The sequence below is a fragment of the Manacus candei genome, unplaced genomic scaffold (genome assembly GCF_025592945.1).
Source record: "Manacus candei isolate 608988 ecotype Guabito, Panama unplaced genomic scaffold, ASM2559294v1 h1tg000011l, whole genome shotgun sequence".
Lineage (NCBI taxonomy): Eukaryota > Metazoa > Chordata > Aves > Passeriformes > Pipridae > Manacus > Manacus candei.
Window position 1 is genome coordinate 19,070,958 of NW_026138059.1, and position 25,586 is coordinate 19,096,543.

At 38.8% G+C, this 25,586-nt stretch overlaps 1 protein-coding gene across 2 annotated transcripts in view; it reads right to left on the minus strand.

The window, feature by feature from the left end:
- Positions 1 to 1,479: 1,479 nt before the first annotated feature.
- The window catches only part of LMBRD1 (LMBR1 domain containing 1), an 84,011-nt gene continuing 59,904 nt past the window's right edge, over positions 1,480 to 25,586 (minus strand). The window contains exons 15-16 of one of the 2 annotated variants that reach the window (XM_051777728.1): positions 16,402 to 16,493; positions 1,480 to 16,244 (exon numbers count right to left, since the gene is read on the minus strand). In XM_051777728.1, coding sequence (XP_051633688.1) covers positions 16,125 to 16,244; positions 16,402 to 16,493 — 212 coding nt within the window. In that variant the 3' untranslated portion in view covers positions 1,480 to 16,124. Of the gene's footprint in view, positions 16,245 to 16,401; positions 16,494 to 20,328; positions 20,491 to 25,586 lie in introns of those variants that run through there. The other variant, XR_007902811.1, reaches the window with a different exon arrangement.

Genomic DNA, 25,586 nt, shown 5'->3' on the forward strand with positions numbered 1-25,586 from the left:
TGCTCGACCTAGTAAAAATTTAGTACCGAGATCTTCATTGTGGAAACAAGTGCAATACAATAAAGATTCTTCATCAATGTCTTAGAGTAAAAAATACTGGACTACCTCTTCCAAAATGGAGAAAAGAAAAAGGTTTGCATAGCGTTCATTCACATAAATTGGGAAAAAAAAGGTTAATTGAGGATGACGGTAAGAGGTAAACTTGCATGCAAATGGTTATGGAATGATACTACTAATGCATGTTTAGTTAGGCAGTAAAGGAAGAGCACAGATTTTAAGAATGTAGCTTCAAAACAAATTTGCGGGTAAGGATAGTTAGGAGACAAGGATAAGATTTTGGTGGGGCAGGGTGAGATTTTTCCAATTCCTAAAGAATGATAGTAAAACCACCGGGGAAAAAAGAATCCTTTAGCAGATAAAGGACAAGAATTCATGATCTGCTCAGCAGCTTGAAACTTGAAAAAATCAGCACATGGAATAAAAATGGGTTCAAGTTACTAACTGTAGGAGACTCAAATGAGAAAGTCCATCCAGGATAAAGTAAGACAGATGTTGTTCCTTGCTAATAATCACCAAGAACTTTCAATACAGGAAAGTCATAAGAGGAAGAGCAAAGAAAGTGAAGAGACAAAGAAGGCAAGAATTCTGGCTGGAAAAGCAGAGAAAAGGCAAGACCAAATGAACCACTGGATGTTAAGAAGATGTTTCAGAAAACTATACTACACATACACCCCATTTTTATCTCTATCCCTGAGCTTTCAGAATCCTGGACTAGACAAAATGCAACTGATTTGATGACTTACTCTTGCACAGACAGCAAAGATGAATGTTAAACCTGTCAAGAGTAAGTCATCAAATCAGTTGCATTTTCATCTACAGCATTTTTCTATATTTTTCTTCTACACTTGGTTATATGGGTAACATTTTCTTGCTATCTTTAACTGAATAGCTCTTACTATCAATGTTCCAATGTGAAAACTGGAACATGAGTGCTATTAAACAGGGGGATGGGGAGGGAGAGGGAAGGTACATCACTTAAGTGCAGCACATTGTCACATTTTGATTTGGTCTAAATTATTTGCTTAACTTTCAGAAATTCTGCCCCAAACTAGCCTGTTTCCATTAGTGACTTTATGTCACTGAAATTGATTTACAGCTTTTCAAAGATCTATTTTTCGACCCAATTTATCTTCATTGTCTGGCAGTCGCCAGCAGTGGATATTCAGCCCTGTTCTTCCCTCTTAAAGAGATATCAACAGAAGTTAGAGTTGCAATCTTTTTTTCCATCTGCTCCTTGACAATACTTGAAAAAATGTGATTTACTTGTTGTACAAACCGCTATAACGGGGAATTAATGTCAAATGGGCCACTTCCTTCTGTAGTGTGAATTCAGCCTCCAAAACACTTATGATCCAGTTATTAAAATTATTAGAGATGCCTCTGCCTGAATTAAGGTGCAAAAAAGACCATATGCCAAAGTCAATAGTATGGATTTTATTTAACAGTAAATGTGAGGCAGAAAGAAATAGAAAAAAGGGAGTGGGGGGAGGGAAGAAAGAGAGGGACAGAGGGAGATTAGATAGAAAATGTATCACCACTCTGTGGAGCCCGGCAGCATCCTGCAGGTCAGTGTCTTCTGGTCTTCTTGGGAGTGAGGGTCACCCAAAACACAGAGTCCAATACTTTCAGGAGATGACCAGGCACCTCCCCTGGTGGGGGTGGGGGAGGAAAGCTTTGCAGTCTCTTGCAACAGGCTCTGGATTTGTTGCCTCACTTGGATCACCTGCAGTCCTCTGGTGGTGGAAGGCCTCAGGAATGAGCCAGGGGGCCCTCTGGGGGTCTTTGATGGTTTATGACCCCTTCTCAGCTGCCTCTCAGCTGAGGTGGGGGGGGTAGTTTACTTGGTTTTTGTGTGGAGACTTCACCATCACACACCCAAACCCCTTCTTCTCCTCTACCTGCTGAGCCTTGTTTACTTCTCCCTAGACCTGAGATAATTGGACAATAGTTTTATCTCAAGTTCCCATAACAAATTCCAGTTAGAAGGCACTGGGGAAGGGGGCTGTGCTTCGGTGGCCCCTGACAGGCAGTTGCTTTTTTGCAGTTTGACAAAAGGTTTTTCCATGATTTTGACAATGTTTAAGACATGAACAACATTTCACTCTATCAGAAATACCCATAATGTGGAACACTTGTAACTACTTTAAACCAACATGGAAATACCACTGTGCTACAAAATATAGTCCAACAGTCCTGCCTCTAAACTCCTTCACACTCTCACCTGCAGGAAGCGATAGAGAGACTACCAGAAAATCTTGAACAGCAGGTTAGAAGTATTGCCCATGAACAAGAGACTTTCACATGACACATATTAATTAGAGGCTCTAATGTGTGTTGGTTAGCATGCCTGCAAGACTTTAACAGCTTAAGCATTTGGAAGCATAATGCAGGATCTTGCAGCTCCTTGACACAGACACCTTTCCTTCTAACAAAATGCATAAGAACAGGCTTGACAATGCTAGAAAAAGATCTTCCTTGACAGACTCCATAACTTTCCTAAACAAGTTCCAGAAGTTCACTGTTCTTGCTATTAGAAAGTTATTCCAGAAGTTCAACCAGCCTGTCCCTCTAAGTCACATTTTGACACCTAATCATTCCTGTTACTCTCACAAGAATTTTCTCTGATTTGCTCATGTGCTTCTGAAATGCAGTACCCAGTGCAGCAGGAAGAATTCCAGGTCAAGCCTTAGGATTGTTAAGTGGAACAATGATTTTACAGTTCTTGCAGGTCAGCTACCCATTTATGTGTTTCCATCAATTTGCTGAGGAGTGAAAAAGAAACTGTTCTTGTTTAGCTTGCAATGCACAATAATTTTCAGAGACATTTCTAAGGTAGAAATGGTAGCCATTTATTCTTCATTTGGCTGTCTGATCACATCACCCACTCCCGTCATTTGTCAGAACTTTTTACAATTTATTCTTTTATTCTACAGTGCTTGCACTCCTCCCCAGACTTAAACTATTTGCAAGTTTATTAAATCTACATGCCATTTCATCATCCAATTGTAATACTATTGTTGCATAACACTGGATCCAGAACAGAGGGAAATACCCAACCCAACACATTTTTCTGAGTTTATTAATGATCTGTTAATCTTCTGAATGCAGTTGTCCAATCACTGCTGCATTCATCCACTAGTAGGTTTCCTGAGAACACTTATCAGAATGCCATCAGGACTGTAACAATGCATTTCCCTCTCCATAATGCCCATACCTTTCTCAGGGTAGAAAACTGATTTCAGTAAATCTCTATCAATTATTATGTATCTGCTGGCTGTGGGGTGAAGTCACAGCACCACAACTGAAGTTTGAGGAGTTGGGAGTATTGCGGGGTATTGGGCCGTTTTCCATGGGAGCAGTGGAGCCGATCAGATAGTTCCCATGGACACAGCCTTGAGCTGTGTGGCTGAAGTGCAGGTGCGCGTTCCTCAGTGTTTTTGTGGAAATATGTTTGTGTTGTGTGTGTGGGAAAGTAGAAGTAGGAGAACCTAATAAAAGGTTGCCTGCTGCGCTGAGCAGGCAGACATCTCTTTGTCTCACCATCCTTGTGTGTGTCGTCTGTCTTTCTTCCCCCTTCAAGCCGAGGCCCTTCGACAGATACCCAGCGACAGCTGGCAAGCTTCCAGGTACTTACCAATTAATTACTCAACTATTTTTTCTTGGAAGCTGACTGGGCTGGCCTTTTCTGACTACTACTTTCAGCTCTACAAGTGAAATAAACACTAGACTTGCTCTTTTTTTCCAGTGTTCTGACACATCATCACTGACTTTTCCAAAATAAATTTTACCACTTCCTCACTGGATTCAGCCACAAGCCCACCAGAGTCCCTCGTGACCCTTTCAGTGAAGACTGGTACAAGAAAAACGTAGTAAATCCTCTGATGGCCTGAACAATGCATGGATGAGACCCCTGAGTCACAGATGAGTCCTTCCTTGTTTTCTGATGTTTACAGGATTACCTTTTACTGTAATTTAGCCCTTCTCTTTCACCTTTGTCTCAAAGATGATTCTGGGCTCCCCCTTAAGGCATGAAATTGAGCCTGACTTACTCCATAGTGAGCTGTGAGCCTCCCTGCTCAAACAGTGCAAATGCACTTATGTTTTAAGAAACAGGCAGGTGATGACAAGTCAGCCAGCTCAACTCTGCCTGATCAGTTCCTTGTGGACCCTCAAGGAGCAAGCGTCCACTCCAATGCTTCAGCACAGTCCAAGAACTGTTTTGTGGTGACCTGTCAAAAAAACCTGGCTTCTTTTCCTGCAGGTGACAACTGTTCCCTAGTCCATGCAAGTCTGTTGCTCTCTGGATACCTGAATCACATGGAAGGGAACTGGGCACTGCCAAGACATTCCAGAGATCTGCTGCATCTTTGTGTGAAAAACGTAGTGTTATCAGCTTGCCACTTAGACTACTTTTATTTCAAGTCATGGTATGGCAAGACACCCCAAAAAGATTTATGGATTCAAAAGAAAAAAGAAAGAAAGAAAAAAAGAGGAAAAAAGGCACTAAATACTACCAGTACAGAAATAAAGATTATGTAAGATTAGGGCATTATGAGAGCCAGAGGTAGAAAAAGAGAAGGGACAAGAAAAAAAGTCTCCAGTGACCAGACTTCCCCCAGACCTAGGTCTCCCTTAGCTAGACAAATGACCTCCAGAGTAGCTAAGACAGCATTACACCCACCTTACTATCCAAGTCTGCAGCCTTGATATGGACCTCCCTCTTTCGTGCTAGAGCACCTTAGTTTTTACAGCTGTCTTTCTGGAGTCTTACAAGGATGGACAATCTTTCTTACAGAGACTTCCAATGTGATTGTTTGCTGGCTGTCCTAGGTCAGTCACTATCACTTCCTTGCCTCCAACCACGCAGTATTTCTCCCTCCTTTCCACATCTTAGTTGCTGTTTATTTTGTGCTAATACAGTAGCAAACTGAGTCAGCTCACAAACAGATTAGGCAAGTACTAGATGCTGCAGGAATATGCAGAGTATCCCTTTTGGCAGCAAGCTACTAAAGTGTAGTGGGTTGACCCTGGCCAGATGCCAGGTACCCACTAAAGCCGCTCTCTCACTCTCCCACCGCAACTCGACAGATGAGAGAGGGGAAAAAACAGCAAAGGATTCATGGGTTGAGATAACAGCTGGGAGACATCACTTACTGATTACCTTCACAGGCAAAACAAACTCAAAGTGGGGATAGTACTTAAATTTATTACTAACAGGGTAAGAGCCAAAGAGTGAGAAATAAAACAGTCTTAAAAACACCTTCCCCCACCCCTCCTTCCTTCCATGTTCTCCCTCCTCCCCCCCAGTGGTGTAGGGGGACAGGGAATGGGAGTTATGGTCACTTGTTGTTTCTGCTGCTGCTCAGAGAAAGGAGTCCTTGCCCTGCTCCCGTGGGGTCCCTCCCACAGGAGACAGTCCTTGATGGACCTCTCCAGAGTGAGTCCATCCCTCGGGCAGCAGTTCTTCCCAGACTGCTGTCCCATGGGTCACTCCTCCATGGGGTGCAGTCCTTCACGGATGAGCTGTACTGACGTGGGTCCCCCACAGGGGCCACAAGTCCTACCCGGAAAAACCTGCTCTAGTGTGGGCTTCCCTCTACACGGACTGCAGGTCTCTGGCAGGACCCCGCTCCATCCTGGGCCTCCCACGGGGTCACAGCCTCCTTCATGCATCCACCTGCTCCAGCACGGGCTCCTCCATGGGCTGCAGGTGGGTCTCTGCACCCCGATGGTCCTCCATGGGCTGCAGGGGCACAGCTGCTCCACCATGGTCTGCACCACGGGCTGCAGGGCCTCAGCTCTGGCACCTGGAGCCCCTCCTGCCCCTCTTTCTGCACTGACCTTAATGTCTACCTTGTTGTTCCCATGTTCTCGCTTCGCTCTTCCCTGGCTGGAATTCTTTCTGTGCAATAACCTTCTGTTCTTAAAAATGTTATCACAGAGGTGTTACTATCACTCCTGATTGGCTTGGCCTTGGCCAGCGGCAGGAAGCCTGTCCTGGAGCCGGCTGGCATTGGCTCCACCAGGTAGAGGAAGCTTCTTGCAGCTTCTAACAGAAGCCACCTCTGTAGCCCCCTCCGCTACCAAAACCCAGTCACAGAAACCCACTACATTAAGCAGTTCAGCATGACTCAGTTTCATCCTCATCCTATTCCTTCCTCACCCAAGGGACAGTGTGCAATTGCTTGTAATTCAAATGGGCACTGCTTCCCTTTTGTAGGTATATGTTTTTGTATTTCACTAGTGAAAAAATAAACTGATACAAGAGTGAGAAGAACTCCCTCTCTGGTTTGATAACTGTCACTTCTGAGAATTCAAAATATATTTAAACGCAAAATAATTTACACTAAACTTTAATAAAATGTATATTGAACTTTCTGAAATCAAACATCATTGCTGTGGAACAGCATTTTTCATAACTAAGAACCAACCACATGAACATATAAGATGCAACCAATATGGCTCATTACTTGCTTTTGGAAGAGACTAACCCTACAGCAGAAAAGCAACTAGAAGTGCTTTAAGGATAGTTAAAAACTGGCTTTGGCTTGCTGGGACTGGACAACTTCAGAGATTTTCTGACAAACTCCTGACTGGAGCACATTGGAGAGTTTTTATTTTTTCCTGCATGTTGATGACTGCCACTGTAGGTGACTACAGAGCAGGGTCCTCTTCAGAACAGCAGGAACAAGAGCAGCCAGCTGAATCCATTCCAGTACAGAGAACAGCTCTCACCCAGAATACAATTTAACAGTCAAGTCCAACATGTAAATTTTATAATTGCAAATGCTCACACAGGAGCATTACAGATTTGGAAGTATTGGCATATTCCAAAAAATAATGATGCTGCAATAATAATGAGCTGTGATAAAATGTAAAGGCAATCAAAAAAAGTACATCTGTCAACTAGCAGCATAATCTCTGCAGTTAGAGTTGAGGATTTGCCAAAGAATCACTGAGAATGGCTTTGGAAAGAGTTCAAACAATACAGCCATGTCAGAGAGCAACCACGGGGCACTAGGTACAGCAAACACATGTAGTTTCTTTTATCCATCAGAGGACCACAACTTAGGAGAATTCAGCTACACAACCAGATTACTTAAATGCAATTCCAACACTACTTGAGAATAGATTTTGCCAGATCGGATTATTATATAACCCAAGTGGATTCCTCAAAGCACTGGGAGATCATTCGCCCAAAAGAACGGATGACAGTCTTGAAAAAGCATTTAAAAAAAACAGGTTGAAAAACAAATGCAAAACCACAAAGCATAAACAATTGTTATTGGAGAAGAGTGAGTTAAGTTCTGTGTTTAACTTAAAATGAGTAGGTGAATCTAAATAAGGGCCTTCAGAAACAGATGGAGTGAGATTAGAAGTAACACTATCAGAAGTGATATGCTAGGTGTTTTATGAGTTCTTCAATTCAAAACATCCCATCATATCGGACAACTCAGAGTTGCCACTGCAAAGGGTTGTTCAGGCACTAGCCTAAAACAGGACACTAATACGGAAACATTTCTATTTGGAGTACATTCCTTGAGACAGAAATTCACGTACGTGAAGAGCAGCCCTTCTCCACATTATTCATCCAGCCCAACGATAGATTTGCCAAGTCTGAATGACGTACTTATCACTGTGTCTTTGGCAGGGGACCTGGGAGCCTTACTGGGAACTGTGAAGACACATCCAGCAAGCCTGTCAAAACAGGGCCTGTTCACACATCGCTGAGAGAATGGGACAGAACCATCCTCACATGATTTCTGCAGTGGCACAGGAAATCTGTGGAAACAGCTGAAAGGCATTAAAACAGTTCCACTGTAGGAGGATGCCAGCTTGTCAGGAAGCTGATCTTGAGCTTTTTCTAAAACAAAAAGTAGACGTGCTTCATCGCAGCAGGACTCCTGTTGATAGGATGTGGATTTCTACTGTTACCCCTTGGAACTGGCACCATTTGTCTGCTCAGAAAGCCTTGCACATCAGTGCTGGTTCCACACACGTCACATGGTAGCACTGCTTCCACAGCGTGAAAAATCCTTTGTTCAGCAGGACAACATAGCAGGATGAGGGATGAATGAGTACATTTTTGTCAGACTATGCTTCAACACAGCTTTTCTCAAGCCTGTAGGACCAATCTAGCTACTCTTGGAATACCTCCAAGACCAGAAAAATTATAATTTGCTGCCAGCCAGGCACACCACCCTCTGGTCAGAACACCACCACCACCACTCTTGCCTTATGGACACACCACAGAGTAATTTGCTATAGAAGAAGCTGCTGCTTCTGCTTTTCTCTTTGATGTCAGCAGATTTTAGAAGTCTGCATTACATCAAATTCAACAGTAGGGACAGATCTCAACAGTATGGTTGTAAGGATTCTTTTCCAGGTGTGAAAACAAAAGTTTGTTCCAGTCAAATTCAGGACAGTGTCATGTTCTAGCAGTATTGGGTAGGTAATCACCAGTTGGCAGTCTGCATGAAGAGGGTAGTACGATCTGTATTTCAAACAACAGAAGTCAGATATTATATATATTCTCTGCACATCTGCAGAGAAGGACATCTCTAAACATACAAGGGACCCTAGTTACAGGTATCTAGAAAGTCCAGTAACCCAAACCATGCAATAATAGCTTTAAAAAAACCCTGGAATTAGTCTGATTCAAATTACATGGCTCAGATTTCAGATAGGACTTGCTCAGACTAAATTCTACCCACATCTTTTAATCCTCCTTTGCTATGAATACAAAAGAACTTAAATGCCAGGTCTAATCATCTAGAATAAGAACCCACTCAGCTTCACCATATGTTCCTCTTTGCCACATTCCAAAATAGGCGACAGAGCTCTTGAGACCTAACTCATCAAGAGAATGAATCTATGATTCCATGAAGAGAATGGTTTGGGTTAGAAGGGACACTCAAAGATCATCTAGTCCAATCTTCTCTGCAATGAGCAGGGACAACTTCCATTAGATAAGCTGTCCAGTTATGTAGTAGAAAAATCTGATTCTCTGTCAGCAATGAGTCTCTTTATAGATCAAAACTTAGGAACCTACGCACCAGATATAGGTCCTGCACACCTATAACTGGCAAGCTCCTTTCTCAGCACTCAGCTTTGCATAAACAATCCTGCAGCATAAACTCTCCCCACAATAAGAATTAGCCTAGAGTGAAGCAGCATCTAGCTTTTACAGATCAGATTGTCTGAAATTCAGGTAGCGTTGTCCTCTATGGCGCAAGCTCTAAGTTATTCTGTGGATCTAACACATGTAAGAGTCTTTTCTCTCAACCTTTGTCTTTCCTATGAAAAAGTGCTTCTTCAAACACACGTTTTTCCTAGAGCTGTCAGCATCTTGCAGCATATTGTCAGGTACCATTTGGACAGACTTTGAACAGGCCAGAGCTATGAGTCACAGATTAAAAACAGCTGCTACCAAAAAAACCCATTCTCTATCATTAAGTCTCAACACTATGCTCAAAGCTAGTCAAGAAAGATTACAGGCCATCTTCTGACAGTACCCTTCTGCTCCCTCTCAGAACCAGAGTCATGACTAGGTAAGTCTGAAACCTATTCTATAATAATTGCATTAGTCAAGCATTAATTCTTTAGTAATGTATTTTCAAATACCTAAAACCTGATGGCATGTTCCACTCCACTCATTAAAAGGATGGGCTTTATATATTTAATTCCTTCATAAACTGAAAGGAAAAGAGTTTTATATTTTCCCTAAGCACTTCAAGCATGAAAAACATTCCAAATAACCTAGGATCTGAACTCCCAGAGGTTTTTGGAGGAGCTGCAATCCTCATTCTTAAAAATCTAACCCTAAAATAATCCTGGTATCAGTCTCTGCACAACTTAAAAGGTGTATCTTTCTAGTCAAGGATATTAATAAAAATATTATTTATTTGGGATCAATTTCTGAAAAAATAAAGTACCTGCTTCATAGCCAGGAGAACAAGGATTCTTCAGGAGCTAATATTTTCCAATTATGATTTTTTTTTCCTCCATGCACTAGAAAGATATGTCCATTGTTAAGAACTTAACTTTCATGTTCAAATAAGAACTGTTCTACGTTCAGGACTTTGCACCTCAAAACACAACAAAACGCTTTTCTTTGCAATAAACTTAACTTTTCTTTATTGGCCCATTCCAAAAGAACATTCTATGCAAATCAGACAAACCTGCCATCAGCATCTTGATCATTTTTATTTGGAAACTATTTAAAGTCAGCAGGCAATAAGGACACAGAGTTGCACTTTTCTAACTTAAATGTTTAGAGAAGAGTTAAGTACAACTCAGAGAAATCAAAGACATGAAGATGTGGTGTTTAGGGACATGGTTTACTGGTGGACTTGGCACAGTTAGGTTTAACACTGGACTCAAAAGTCTTTTCCAAGTTTTCTAAACAATTCTATGATTCTAAACTTGAGATGCAAATGGTACCTTTAAATTATATATTAAGTGTCACAATCAAACATTTCTGTCCCAGAGCACTCCTTCAAGTGCTTAATGCAGTAGTAAGCCCATAGGCTGTAAGTCTGGGGAGGGGCATGTGTGTGCATGAGAAATATCATAGACATTCACATTTTAAGTCCTTGCTGTCCTGACTCTGAAGTACTCTCAGGTGAAGTGATACGCTTACTACACGTGGGAGAATTTTCAAACTCTATATAGGATACAGTAACAATGATTAATGTTTAGGCAGCTTAGCAGCAGCAGAAGTTACTTCCTTGCAGGAGGTTCCATATATTCTGTTATACGGGATGGTCTTACATGTCCTTCTAGGTGATGAACACAAAACTTACCACATCTGTAGCTGACCTCTGTTATCAGCCCTCCAGAACCCAAAATTCTTCTGTCTGACCCTCTATATACATCATACTTCCAGAGGTGAATCTGGAAGCAAGCTACAAATAGGGGTTATTAAGTGTGCTTAAACTGTCTATTTATTTCAAAGAAATAATACCCTTTATAGCTATAAATTTGATTGAAGTGCTATCCCTCATGCAATCTCTCTGAACAAGACAAAGTTAAAAATAGTCCAACTTCCAGTAATTTCTGTAACAGACTCATCTCACTAAAAGTGATCAAGAACACTAGAATTTATGATTAATGTCATTATCCAGAATTGGCAACTGACTTAATTTGGAAACAGAATTTGTTTGAGAGTATTAACAGAAAATGATATCTTACCACAACCAAAACTTTTGAGAAGTACAGTCAAAATACACATTTGCAGGAAAAGAGAATAATTCTTAGTTTCATTTCTTTGCTTTATCTGCCAGATAAATGACCTTGCAGGTTACAAGAAACAGATATACACTAATGTAAGAGGATGTATTATCAATATGAACCATAATCCTTAACCTGAGAGGCTGAAAAATGTTACAGTTTGAATATTTCAAATTATTTTTGACAATTTTAGAAAGGGATGAATTTTTTTCCTTTGCTTAGTCTCAGAAGTAGTACTTTATTTCCCTATCCATACTCAGAACTGTATCAGTGCTGTCATAATAGGTTGAATTTCTACTTACTTACAGGAGAAAAGTTACCTTCCACACTTTATCAGCTACTTAAACACTTCAACTTTACCCCTGCTATGCACACCAGCAATTACCAGTATTTTACAATAAAGCACATAATCGTTTCTACAAGGGGGTAATGCTTTTCAGAATGCTGGGCCACTCTTCAATTCAGAAATTTGTGTTGACAAAGTCAAGTAACAGCTGGAAACCCAAGAAACACAGTTTCTAAGGAGTAGAAGACATGTCAAAGAATCTGCAGAGTTATGTCTACACTGATTATTCAGAAGCAAAACATAAGCATTGAAAAGGTTCATTAGTTTTCAGCTTAGTTAGTCACATTATCTGAGCATGTGATTACCATTCTATGCAGCATGACTTGTACAAGTACATTGTACATAGCAGATTGCAATTTTCAGCGCAAAATCTCAAGTCCACACTGCAATCACTTTTCTGAAGTTCAAGCAGAAAATACAAAGATGTTGCAGATATATCTCTGCACCTTTACTGGGAAAGGCTTTTCACTTGTTTCTGACAATCAGCAGGAAAGCTGCAGGACACCAGCAGTTTCGGCTAAGGAACAAAACAGACTATTACAGGCTTTACTGGATTTACGACCTGTAACTCTGGATAAACTACCAATCACTGTAGTCCAAGCAGCAAATTGAGGACTAATCTGGCACATGGTGCTGCTGAATTCTATTAAACATTCCTGGTGATCACAGTTTATTTGACATGTCAGTGAGATTTAAGGCTCTCTAGTTTCTAAATGTTCATGAACCTCCAACATGGTAGAAGCTGACTGGAAAAGTACAACAGCAAAGGTAACTGAAGTCAAGTCTGGCAATAGCACTACACTTATTCAGAAGTTTTGAAAGCTCACACTATAGAGATGGAATTGAAATATCATTCATTTAAGCAAAGCAGCAAAACAATTCTGATGCCTTTAAGTGACTTCATTCCAGAAAACCGAGATCTTTGAAGACTCAATTGAAGATGTTAGACTTTTGTTTACAAGGTAGAACACTATTGTAACATGACTGTAAAGCTCAAATTTGTTTCAAAACCTGCAGAAAACTGGACTATCATTTCACAGCTAACAGCTAAATGAGAGAGAAGTGTTGCCACAGCATGGATAACTTTGTGGACAGAAAGTAATTAATTGTTTTACTTGCAAGTATTTTATTTAAGACAGTACAAGGGACAACTAGGAAATAATATACTGGAAGTTCTGTTTCTTAAAAGTTCCTGCAAGTATTGATCAAAGCCAATTAAGTCAGGGCTATCTTATATTTCACTGCTAGTTTTCTTCACCGGGTGATAATGGATGTACAAATCCAGTTGGTGAGTTCACATAGTAAATTTCAAAACCATCTCCAGTTCATTTTAAAGGCACAGTACAGTTAAAAATGTCAAGTTTCCATCACATGAAGTGCTTAGAGATGAATTCTTGAGTGTATATTCATTACAATTACATTAGTGCATACAAAATCTTTTAAAACCTTGTCAGTCAAATGGTTCATTGAACTCCTGAGAAATTTTAGTGAGGATGTGGCAGGTGAAGAATAATTCCAATTATGAATGCTGACAGTTATTTACTGCTTGTATGACAGAGGGTGACAGCAGATGTCTGAAACAACTTCTGAACTCTCCCATAGAAGCCTGCTTCTTGATAGCTGCAGCTTGCCATGGGCTGCTGTGGTGGGTTGACCTTGGCTGGACACGAGGTGCCCACCCTGCCACTCTATCACTCCCCTTCCCAGCAGGACAGGGGAGAGAGTAAGGTGGAAAAAAACAACTCGTGGGTTGGGATAAGACAGTTTATTTAAAGCAAAAAGTAAAGCAAAGCTTGCATGCGCAGAAGCAAAAGATATAGCAGGGTTTATTCTCTACTTCCCATGAACAGCGCTGGTCGGCCACTCCCGAGAAGCGGGGCTTCGGTACGTGCGTGTCGGTTTCTCAGCAGGCAGCCATTAGACAATGAATGCCCCCCTTCCTGCTCCTTGCCTTAGTTTTTATATCTGAGCTGACGTCATACGGTCTGGAATATCCCTTTGGTCAGTTTGGGTCAGCTGGCCTACTTGGGTCCCCTCCCAGGATCTTGCCCTCAACTGAGGAAGGAATGTTACAGTGTTGGTGCTGTGCTCAGCAGTAGCCAAAACACTGGTGTGTTATCAACACCCTTCTAGCTACCAATGCAAAGCACAGCACTGTGAGGGCTACTGTGGGGAAATGAACTCCAGCTCAGCCAGACCAAATACAGCTGCTTATAAACCTGATTAACACTTGGATTCAAAAAAGTGGTGAATCCAACCTACTGAATCCAATTAAAGAGACAGTCACCAATTCAAAGGCAGATCATTGTATTTCTGCATATAGACTATTTGGACAGGAAACAGAACTGGATTGGGAAGAACCTGGAAATTAATGAAATCCTAGAAAGAGGAGACACTTACAGCAACATATGCCTAGGCAATGACCAGGTGTCTTGACCAGTGACCCTCTAAGGCCGTGTACAACATGAAGCAGCTACACGGTACAAAACCAACACCTTCCTGCCAATCTTGTCCAGATGAGCAGCTATCTCCCAGTGAGAAGTCAAGGTAGAATGGATATAACTCTGCAAAACTGAGTGTTACAAACAAATCTGTACATGATACAGGCAAAGAAGGAAGTAATAATTACCACAGGTTAAAGCTGAAGATGAAAAATTAACAAAACCCACAAAGAAAGGAGGACATCTGAACAGCTACCTTTATTTAAATTAGCTCATGTAAGTTTTCCATCAGGGCATCCACAAATAAGTATGCTCCAACTTCCTGCTACCCTTTGGATGCAGCTTCCAGACAGCCAAAATCAGGTTCCACCTTTTGTTTGAGTTACTTGAACTTCTTTTAAATAATTCCCTGAAAGTTTCAGCAATGGTCATGTTTAAATAGTATTCCGCTAATTCTAGTCAAAGGGAGCTCAGATTGACTAGTCAAATTCCAGTACCTACTGTCACTGTTTGAATACATTTGTGTCCTTTCAAATGTCTCATTGGCAGCAAATGGATTGATTGGTATTAGTTGAACAGACCTGACTGCATATCTGTAGCTCATGAGAACCTACAACAGACATTCTTCCAGGATGCCACAAACATTTATGCTACTGGAGTAGCTGGCACAGAAGGCTTGTTAAAAGACTTCAGTTTTGTTTCTTCCTATAAGAGTCCACACATCAGTTCCCTGTGTTCATGCATTAACTAAGCAACTCACCTAAGACTTCCTCAAATACTGAAGCTAAATTAAAATTCAGAAGTTCCCGAGACCCTGCTGTTCCGAAATACTGCAGGAAGAGGCAGACTGTTCTTGAAATAACTTTAGAGTTTGCAAACATGCAAACAGGACATAATAATTCCCCCACATTTTAATAGCTATTTAACAATTAGTCTTGTAAAAAGACTATGTAAGTTACATTTCCATGGGCTTGCATGGACTATAGTGTCCCTCAGGCAGCACTAGAAGCTTAAACCCTGTATTTGTAATCATTGTCTCTTTCTGAGTCTGTGAAAGGATATCTGAAGATTTTTTCCAGCCTTAGAAATATAGCTCAGTAACTATATAGCTAAAATAGGATTACTTTACAAAGACAACATGAATGACAAAAATATTTATGAACTGTGTTTATATAAACATATTGGTTTGTAAACAAGTTGACAACATTTACATTAAATACTGAGAGAAAACTTCAAACTAGACAATTTGCATTAAAGAGAAAAATATGTTAAAAATTAATTGCATCTCAATTATTCCATTAGTTATGACTAAATCAGGCACCTGGCAGTTTCAGAACTGAACTGTGCTAAAACACTGCAACAGTGCTGAATATTGTAATTTACACTAATGATTTCCTCTGATAGAGTAAAAGCCACCTCATAGTTACCCGAGGATTCCCATGGTAACTCAGTGGGGATAATAGTATGAAAATTACTTATTTTTCGTGGACTGGGAACTCACTACCTAAGTGAATGTTTTTGGCATACTTTAGAGGACAGTCTCTTATTAGTTATAGTTTTGTATGGATATCCCAGAAATGCCAGCAAAACTAATGCAAAAGTCAAACCCTTCTGAAAGTATAAATCTCATCCAAATATTTCCAGCAATATTTGCACTGTTTTGCAGGATTTTAGCTAGTTTATTTATGAATAAAAAAGTCCTACATGTTGAGCATGAAAGTATTTAAGAAAACTTAAGTTAACAGAAAAGCATAATGAATTATGAAATAGTTACAACAGTTCATCAAATTATACATCAGAAATTTACATACATGTTTAATCATAATATTTTCTATATATTATTCAAACTCAGCTTCAATATTCGTTCTCATTTAACAGTGATACTCAAAAAGTGATATTCAGGTTTTTTACCCCTTTAACTGAGTACAGTTATTTCTTCTATCTTTACAGGTGCAAGGATGCTTATTTGGATACAAATTCCACATGGGTATGACTTTCAACATAACTTTAAATTACACTTTTTTCATCTGGAAGGCAAAACGATATCAATGGTAATAAACAGACAGTTCATCATCACTCATGTCTGAATCATCATCATCCACTTCACCTTCAATGACTGATTTCTTGCCTTTGCAGCATGAAACAATTAATCCAATTAAAAAGACCTGCAAATTTTAAGTAGTAAAAGTTACAGTTAATTCAATTAAGGGGAACAGAAGGGCAATATACGTAAAACAAAGCAGCATGGTGGTGATGCAAATGATGCAATGACAACTACTGTAAATTATCCAACTTGATTTAGTGATCTCTAAAAGTACTTACTGCAATGAATGCCCAGTTCCCAAAGTAATAGGCAGCACTGAAGAACCAAAACTTATGAAGAAAGAGGTACGTTCGAGTGACAATACACTGATCTAAAATGAAAGGAAATAGTACTGATTAACATAGAACAAAAAAAAAAAAATCAGCTAACCCAAATATAATAGGATAATAATTTAGCAGTTTTAGAGAGTATTCAGATCTGCAGAACAATTACACTCATTAAATCTCATTGACTCTCCTCTCCACGAAGGTATACAAGACCGACATTTGTTGTTACAAAGAGTGACTGTGACAGGTACAATTTCTCCTGCAGATGTGTCAATTATTAACTAGAATCTGTCCAAATGGAACTCACTTCCCATTTTAAATAAACCATAGCCATAAAGAGATACAAAGCAGATTTTGGATTAAACATACATTTCAGGACTCTGAAAAAAAAAGGTGTCTCTACTAGGATTGCATAAGTTTTGTAAATCAATGTCAACTACAATGTTGACGTAGGCCAAAAAACCCCAATATGTACTGAGACTTTTGCAATCCAGATAGCAGAGGACTTATTTGTACCTAAGACCTAAAAACATGGTTAAACCTTACTCCTCTAACACGTATTTTTTGATGTGGTTGCATTTTTCCTTTTTAAGAGGCAGATTCTAACAAAATTAAGAATCAAATTGCCAAGGCATTTTCAACACTGCAGACAGGGAGCATAAAGGTTTGCATGGGACACTGAACCTGGGACATTTGAGAGATCAGGTCAGGGTGGCCAGCAGGACACACAAGCCAGCTGAACCTCTCCAGTGCAAGGAGTGCACTGAGTTTATGCTAAGGTATAACACGATTTTTTTCTTTACTTACTATGCTTCAAACCCCACCTAAATCCCATTTCAGAGCAGGAATTCGTGTCTAAACAACTTGAACACTAGAGAAAGTAAGCCACACAAATTGCCTGTTCTTCCCTCAGTTTGGACCATAGGTTTGGAAATATTCCCCAGTACAGTTGAAGTACAGAACTTCCTGTCTTCTAAACTTCCGAGTGATAGGCTGCTTATACAGTTATACAGTTTACCTTTCAGCAGCCATCTAAGTAAGAAATGCAGGCAAAGTGGAGATGCTTCTTAACTGTAGATAGTATTGTCAATACCATCTGCAGCTCTCCAGCTGGTTACCTGAATTAAAAACAGCTAAAAGACTTTCAGATAACTCTTCACCGTAACTGGATTAAGTAGATGACAGTAAATATTTTAGAATAGTTTGACCTTGAGAAAACATTTCTATGCAATATGTCACAAGAGGAGCTAACTAATTTTTACCTATTATTTCTGAACTAATATATTACTAAATTGGTTGACATAACACAACATTCTTAATCAATTTATTCCTCCGTATGACCCAATTTAGCATAAGTTATAATGAACAACCTGAATTAGGATAACTACTTGTTATCCAGAATGATCAGTGAGAATATTACTGGCACATCTTGATCACGTGGAACAGAAATATACATGGAAAGTTACTAAGCCTCCAACAGATTAACTGCCATCACTTTAAAAATACAGCATATTACGTAGTGCTGACCAAGGCACAAAGCCAAGATTCAAGATAAAATAATGTTTTAAACAAAGAATGACAAGTACTAACAGTCATTACTACCTGAAGAGTCAACTGTTTTTGTTTTCAGTCCATTGATGACTCAGTTTATCAACTAGACAATGAAAGAGATAATACCCTCTGTAAATCCACAGATCAAACTGGGAGGAGAGCAGAGAACCAACACACTAGATGACCATATTTAGGAGAGACCTATTTTTCAAGTCCTTGAAACAGTCCTCAAAGTTTAACAGAGACAGAAGCCCTGTACTTGGAACAAAGAGACACCATGCAACACTGCAGGCTGAGGGTTGACCAGATACAACTACATAGTAGGAGAAGGTTCACCATTGGCATGGGTAAACATTGAAGCTGCTGTCTGTGGAAACATTTGCAGCTGGATGGACCTGAGCAAACTGCTCTCCTTGACCCTGCTGGGGTGTTGGACCAGACTGTCTCTAAAGGTCCTGTGTGTGCCTGGAATCATTACACAAACGTAGATGTAGAGACAACACAGATCTAACTGACAATGGCATTTTGGATGGAAAACCCACAGTGAGAATGTCATCCACAGATAGATGAAGTTTATATACCCAAATTCAAGCAGAAACTAGTTCTGCCTAAAATACACTCAAAACTACTGCCAAAAGAAAACCTGCATCTTTACTGCAGGTAAAACCTGCTAAAACATAAAAGCACTGCATATTCCAAATCCTAAACGTATTGAAGACATGGCTTCAGGTATCCAAGAACACTTATTTCACACAGCTCTTGCTGTGAATTACTTAAAAGCTGTGTTGCAAAAAGCAGCTGCCTCTTACAGTTTCTAGGACTGGCTTTGGTCACAGACCAAATTGTTGAGATGGACCAGACAAAGCAAGCTTCAGCAGCCTTCAGATACTAGCAAGTATATAAAAAGTTTTGTAATTTCAAGTTTCCCTTTTTGTCTTGTACCTATGATCTCAACCTATCTTTATCAATATTTCAGTGTTATGGTCACTCAAGGACTTACAGTGTCCACAGAAGTTTATGTTAATGATTCTACTTATTATTTCCACAGCTTTCTCTGGAAACAGATTCATGGAATAGCAGCAACAGCTGCCTCAGCCACAAATACAGTATTTCTTTGTTTTCTTGTTGACTAAACAGGGAAAAATGACTTTGTTTTTTAGTATCTCTTACTCAGCAGTTTCTACAACAGTGGTTTCTTGCATATTCTATTTGAGCACATCCCCACTTACTCCACATTCTTCTCTGCTGTGAGATATATACATACACACAAAAGTAACAGTAACCTCATTCATCTGTTGAGCCTGCTTTTGCACTTCACAGTCCTGCTCCTCTGCTGCTGCTACTTCACTGGTTTCACAAGTTAAAATTAATCTCCCATACAAAGCTTTTACAATTTTTGGGTTGTGGCATCCTATACCAGTGATCTTTCCCTTAGCTAACTTCTCCCAGAAATTGCTTAAATATTCAGTTCATCACTCAGCTTTCACAATAATGCAAGTCTTAAAGAGTTCACCATCACTTGCTTCAAGGTTAATTTTGCAAAAAATTTACATCTTTGATCTCTTTTCAGACTGGAAAGTATATGGGAAAACACACTACTCACATATAGCAAGATCTGAAAATATCTCCCAACTGGTTTTTTGTAGCTACAATAGCTGTCCACTTAAAGAGATGTGAATCACTAAGCTTCCAACATTTCAAGCTGACAGCACTTTGAAGCACTACAGTACACTAGAAGCATGAGTATCAAACCACTCAGATGTTAAACAACAGTTCATAGTTCTTAAAAGACTGTAGATAGCTATGTCTAACATACATGCACAAAAAAACTGCCTGCTGTTAATTCCCAATTGTTTGGTTTTGGTGTGGGCTTTCTTTGCTCAGTTGGAAGTGGTAGTGAGACGGCACCTAAAACAGACCTGTAGAGACCAAAAGTCTAGGTGGATAAAGCCTAGTCCAGAAAGCTACCTCATTCAACAAAAGCTGCTCAGTAGGTTTGGAATCTAATCCTGACAAAGGAAAAGATTTAGCAGGCTAAGGAGAAGCCAGGAACTTGGAAGACAGGAGTAATGAAGAGCCTGGAAAAGCTATTTGGGACAAGCTATTATTTAGAAGGCAAACTGCTTTTTTCAGCGCTTCAAGCTGCAGGTAATTTGTGTATGAGACTTCACATGGTGTATTTGCAAATCAAGCACAACCTGATATAAAACTAGACAGACAGAAAAGTGATGTAATCAATGTAAATAATCTGGTTTTATAACAAAGAGTCAGATCTGATTTTGTAACAAAGGTTACAAGCCTAGATAACCAGCAGCTATTTGCACTTACTTTACACTACATGAACAATTGCAGCAGCCACACAACTTCTTGATGATAATTACACATTATGAATGTTTACAATAAATGGCTCAAGAATTCGCAAGTCCCGTCAGGGCTAGCAGGGCTTTATAGCATAAGGAGGCTTCCAGTAAGATTCTCCAAGATTTTGTGCTGAAAAAAGAAAAAAGTTTCTGAATGCTAAATAACAAGAACCATGTCCTACTGAGCAATCTGGGTCACATAACTATTTTTTCCAACAGTCAGATTTAAACAAAGTGACTTGTACGAACAGGATTTGCATTCTTGTATGAATGCAAGATTTAGTTGTAGAAAGAGGGTTCTGGATCTTAGAATCAACGAAGCACAAACAAGCTTTACCTAAATGTAACAAGAGTTTTCACCACTTCCCTCTATACACTCAGAGAGCCCATCAGTCCTCTTTTGGCCATTTTAAATTTGATGTTCATCTTCACACAGTTATGGCATTATAATGCAAAACTGCACCCAGCTATAAGGTTTCTATTTCAGTTTCTTTACAGAGATTCTGTGAGGGTGCCAAGATTTGCATGTATTAACAGACTAGGTGAAAACCATTTAATGAGATTTGAAGAGCTAAACCTGTTAATCTCATTTTTCATAATTTTAAAGGATAAATTGACTTTAATGTTTATTAAATAACTCCAAGTGAAGAAAATACTAATTCTACAAGGCCATGTGTATAGTGCAAAGGTACAGCATTAGCCAATAACTAAGATCTGAAGTCATGTTAATTCCAATGAGATTATACCCATTTTCTACAGAGAAGTAATAAACCCCTAGATCAGCCCGGTGAAGAAAAGTGTTCTCAGTGTTTTTGTTGAAACTAGACACCTTTTGAAACACTGTGTACAATTTAGGTTAATTACAAGTGGTCAGATGTGTTTAAACACAAGCCATAATTGCTACTTCTTGCCTATAAAGTGCTAACTTAAATTTGAACTTCTGCAAGATGCATTTCCTGAGTCTCCTTTCAGTAACTAAGGCAAATTAGTCTTGTTTTAAAGACCTAGCTAGTGACAAGCATCAAAGTCAATACCCTAGGGATGAACATGGATGCAAAATTCCAGAAAACAAGCAGTGGACAGCATAATCTATCATTTCGATACTAATCAAAACCTTTTCCATTAGCCACCTATAACATTTTGGAGTATCAACTTGGTACAAGCTGAAACTTCCACTAGTTCAGACTTGAAACTACAGTACACCACTTGACCTTCAAGGTTAACTAATTTTGTCATGTCGTTTCTACTTGTCTCATACTGTCTTCATCTGATTACTTAAAGAAGGATGTGTCCTGTGGAAAGAAGGATTCCTTGTTTTTCCCATCCTGAGAGAATGCTACACGAAAAAAACTTGGAACATGCTCCTGTTTTGGCACTTGTCTTTGAGGCTCCTTTTCAGTTTGACTAATGTCTACATCTAATCTTTATTCTCACTAAAACAAAGCCTGAGATTCTGAACTTCTTGACTTCTAGCTAACAAAAGTGTCTTGGAAGAAGGCACAGATCTAGTTAACTCAGTAAGACCTTCTCAGTTCAAAGCCTCAGAAACTGAGATAATCTTTCTTCTTTCCCACTTGACATTTAGCTCCAAGTCAGTGCAGGTCTGTGAAAAAGGCCCAGCAGACAGACTGTATCACGCATTTAGCAGGCCTTGGGTAAGGTTCATTTCCCCAGTGAAACAAGTGAGAGAATCCAAGGGGGATTCATAGCATGTTGTGCATTTAAAGTGCATGATGGTTAAAAAAAATAATTTAGGGGGTTGTTTTTGTCTAGAAAGAGGTAGAGAGTGTTTATCAGATATCATAACTAAGGTTAGGAAAAGGCTTTTATATAGCCTTGCAGCTGAGTCATTGCTCACTTACATTAATCTCATTAACCTGTTTAGCTAAACCTATACCAAGCTTTCAGTGCATTAGTCCAGGTGAAAGAGTCTTAATCAAATAACAGAACTGTGGGCCCAACAGTTCAGCTGGCATTAGACCTTGAAAACAACAATCAAAGGAGATATTTGCCCAACTGTATCAAACACTGAAAATTAATGTCTTGCCTATAACAAATTTATTAAATTTGCTGCTCCAAAAGACTACTTAAAAAGTTTTTAAAAAGTCTAATTTAACCAGAACACAAAACTTGTGCAAGATGTTTAAATATAACTTAAAACAAGATACTTTGAGTTGTAATATGCACCCTACCCTATTATTTTTTGGCTTCTGTTCTGTTTTATGCAGTTATGCTACTACAGACTTTGGCATTGAGTATAAAACAGATTCACCTCCTGTATATCAGGAGTAGAGACGAGTTTTGCTGCATGAAAGCAGATAATATAATGCTAAAACAGTACAAATTATGTATCTAGCTATAAATACTTGAGAGTACATTTTTATAAGATGGCATTTTAACTGCCTAATTTTCCCTAGGACATGTAATTGTCCTTTTGACCAAGCCAGACACTAGTTTGAAACAAATCTATAGGAAACACTGCCCATTAAAGACTAAAGTTTTAATGACATCAAAATTTTTGAGAGCATTAACTGTTACAAGAAGATCAGGTCTATTCTACCACCTCAGACAGGAAAAAAAAAAAATCTACTTAGTAACAGCAAGTAGAGATCATATCTACAGCATTTGAGTATTCGATAACACAGCAGATTGCTATAAGCTTATCTATCAGCACAGACAATAAAAGTTTGTTTCATGTTTAAGGAAAAACACCTGTTAGAATTAACTCAGTTTAAATGGAAAAAAATAAAGGGCAGAGAAAAGAAATCAATATTTGTATTTAGTTCCAGTTGGATGGTTTACATAAACCAGAAGTCAATTCAAACTGCAAGTGTTTGCCCAACACCTTTATCTTAACTTAAAGTTATTTGCATCTATTTTTGCCCATGTCTAATATCCTTAAAAACAAGGAAAATTGTATTAAGAGTCTAGTTTCTACTTCTGAAATAAGTTTCACTTGCCAGGATACTGTCTGATCACAGAAAAGAGTAGCATCTAAAACAGTTATTTTCATTAGTTTTGTTCCTAGGTATTACAAACAGCAGGTATTTCAAGGCAACCACTACATTTCCACTTTCTAAAACTGACTGGATGAAACAGTGGAAAAAAGTGTCTTCACTAATGTAACTTTTTTTTTAGTATTAAAAAATAAAGTTTTCTTTCATTTATAAAAACATTCAAATGGCCTGACTATCATCTGCAGTTAATACAACTCCACTATAGCCTTTTCATTGCATTAACGTTCACATTTAAGAAATACCCATCCATCTTCTACTTACACTTAGCACAGGACAGCATATCAACACCTTCTCCACCTCTTTCCTATAAAGAAGGGGGAATTTGACTCAAAGATTCCCACTGCAACAGCACATTAACGATGACAAACCAAAGCCATCATTTACACAGACCAACTCTTGTATTCAGCACAACAGGAGACTAGTTTTAAGCATCAGCTATATTGTCTCCCTTAGTTAAAGTAAATTAGGAAAGAAAATCAAAGTATTAAAAGTATTCAAAAAATCAAGTATGGGTGCAATTTCATATGTTTATAAGGAACTGGGGTTGGACTGAAATAATTAAGCAGCAAAATCTGAGGAAATCAGACTATTTTAATTTCTCTCACAAAAGTCAAGACCAATGAGCTTTATCAATGCCACTGAGTATATTCTCCCAGCAAATAGTAGCCAAGTCAAGAAGTTGTTCACAAGAAATAAAAACCTATACAACTTGGTCAAAGTGATCTCATTTTGAAAGACAACAGATGTTCTTCTAAATTCTGCCAAAAATAGAAGTTTCTATTTTAATCACAAAGATACAGCAGCCTAAATGTGAGTTGAACAACTATATTTGTCAAAATAGAAAAACACTTGAAACTGCATTAAGTCTAAAGATAGCAATCAAAAAAAATGGATGAATGATTTAAGTATGAGGGAAGACAGGAGACAAATTCATTCCCCTTGGGAAATGCTATGAACCACCAGGAATAAGACTAACACATACATACTCAATTTGAAGATATTGTAAATACAAGGGAACCACCTTGCAAAGGAGACCATGGCCTAACAGATTACAAACAAAGAACTAATGGTCCACTAGTACAAAATCTTGTCCAATAACAAGTAGGAAAAAAACTGAGGAGCTGTTAAGATCTTCTAGAAGCAGTCAAAACTCAGGACTTACAGAATACTGATAATAAGAGGAGAATATAGGACAACTATTTAACTTTTCTATCAATTAACAAACATTATCAAACATTTTGTAAGTATGTAAATGCACACATAATACAACTGCTCTTCATACAGAGAAGTTGAAAGTTTGCCAGAGTAAGAACAATTGAAAGCTTGGGTCCGAAAAGATCTGGACCATTCTGAAGGTCATAAATCTTTTGCTGAGATCAACTGATTGTGACCTTAAAGAACAGTATCAGTATTGCAATGGCTGGTGCAATTCAAGCTGTTTCAAATTGTGAAAAAACTGTCCATATGCAGAGGGAAAAGAAGGTGAAACGTAACACTGCAAAAAACAAATCCAGTATGATTTCAATTAGTTTGTATTTTTTTAAATGAAACCAGGCTAGAATTCATTCACACCTTTACTCAAGTTTCAAAAACAAATAAATACCAAATAAAATGTTACCAGTCTCTCTAAAAACAAATAAATACCAACATTAAGACCTGCATAGATGGAAAGTCAAGGAACACATCAGAATTACCTATCTGCTTGATAGTCACTACTCACAGCTCTAGAATATCCATAATATATCTTCTGCCCAAAGGTCAAAAAGGGATGGTTAATAACACAAATGAGCAAGAGTTATACTTGATATTATAAGGAACAATAATTAAGAGGATTACACAGAAATAATTTAAGAGGTCTAGTTCCACTGGTAGTGTTGCTCATGGAAGAGCCCATGTTTAACTATTTATCAAAATTTCATAACTCTTATCTGTAAAGTTCCACTAAGAATTTCCAGTTCCACTAATTTCAGATCTTAGTTTTCCTGAGTACATTGAGAAATTTAATAGAATACTTGTCTGGACATTTCTATGGTAAACATATACACTGAAGTGACACTTCCCATGCTAAGCTATTCACCAGTTGGGATTTATTTTCAACATCTTGTACATACACATTAAAGCAAATGAGACATCTTAAAGCAAAGTGGAATGCTTTGTTGGCCAAAGGTTCTACTAAAAATGGTCATTTCTTCAAATAAATCAAGTAAGC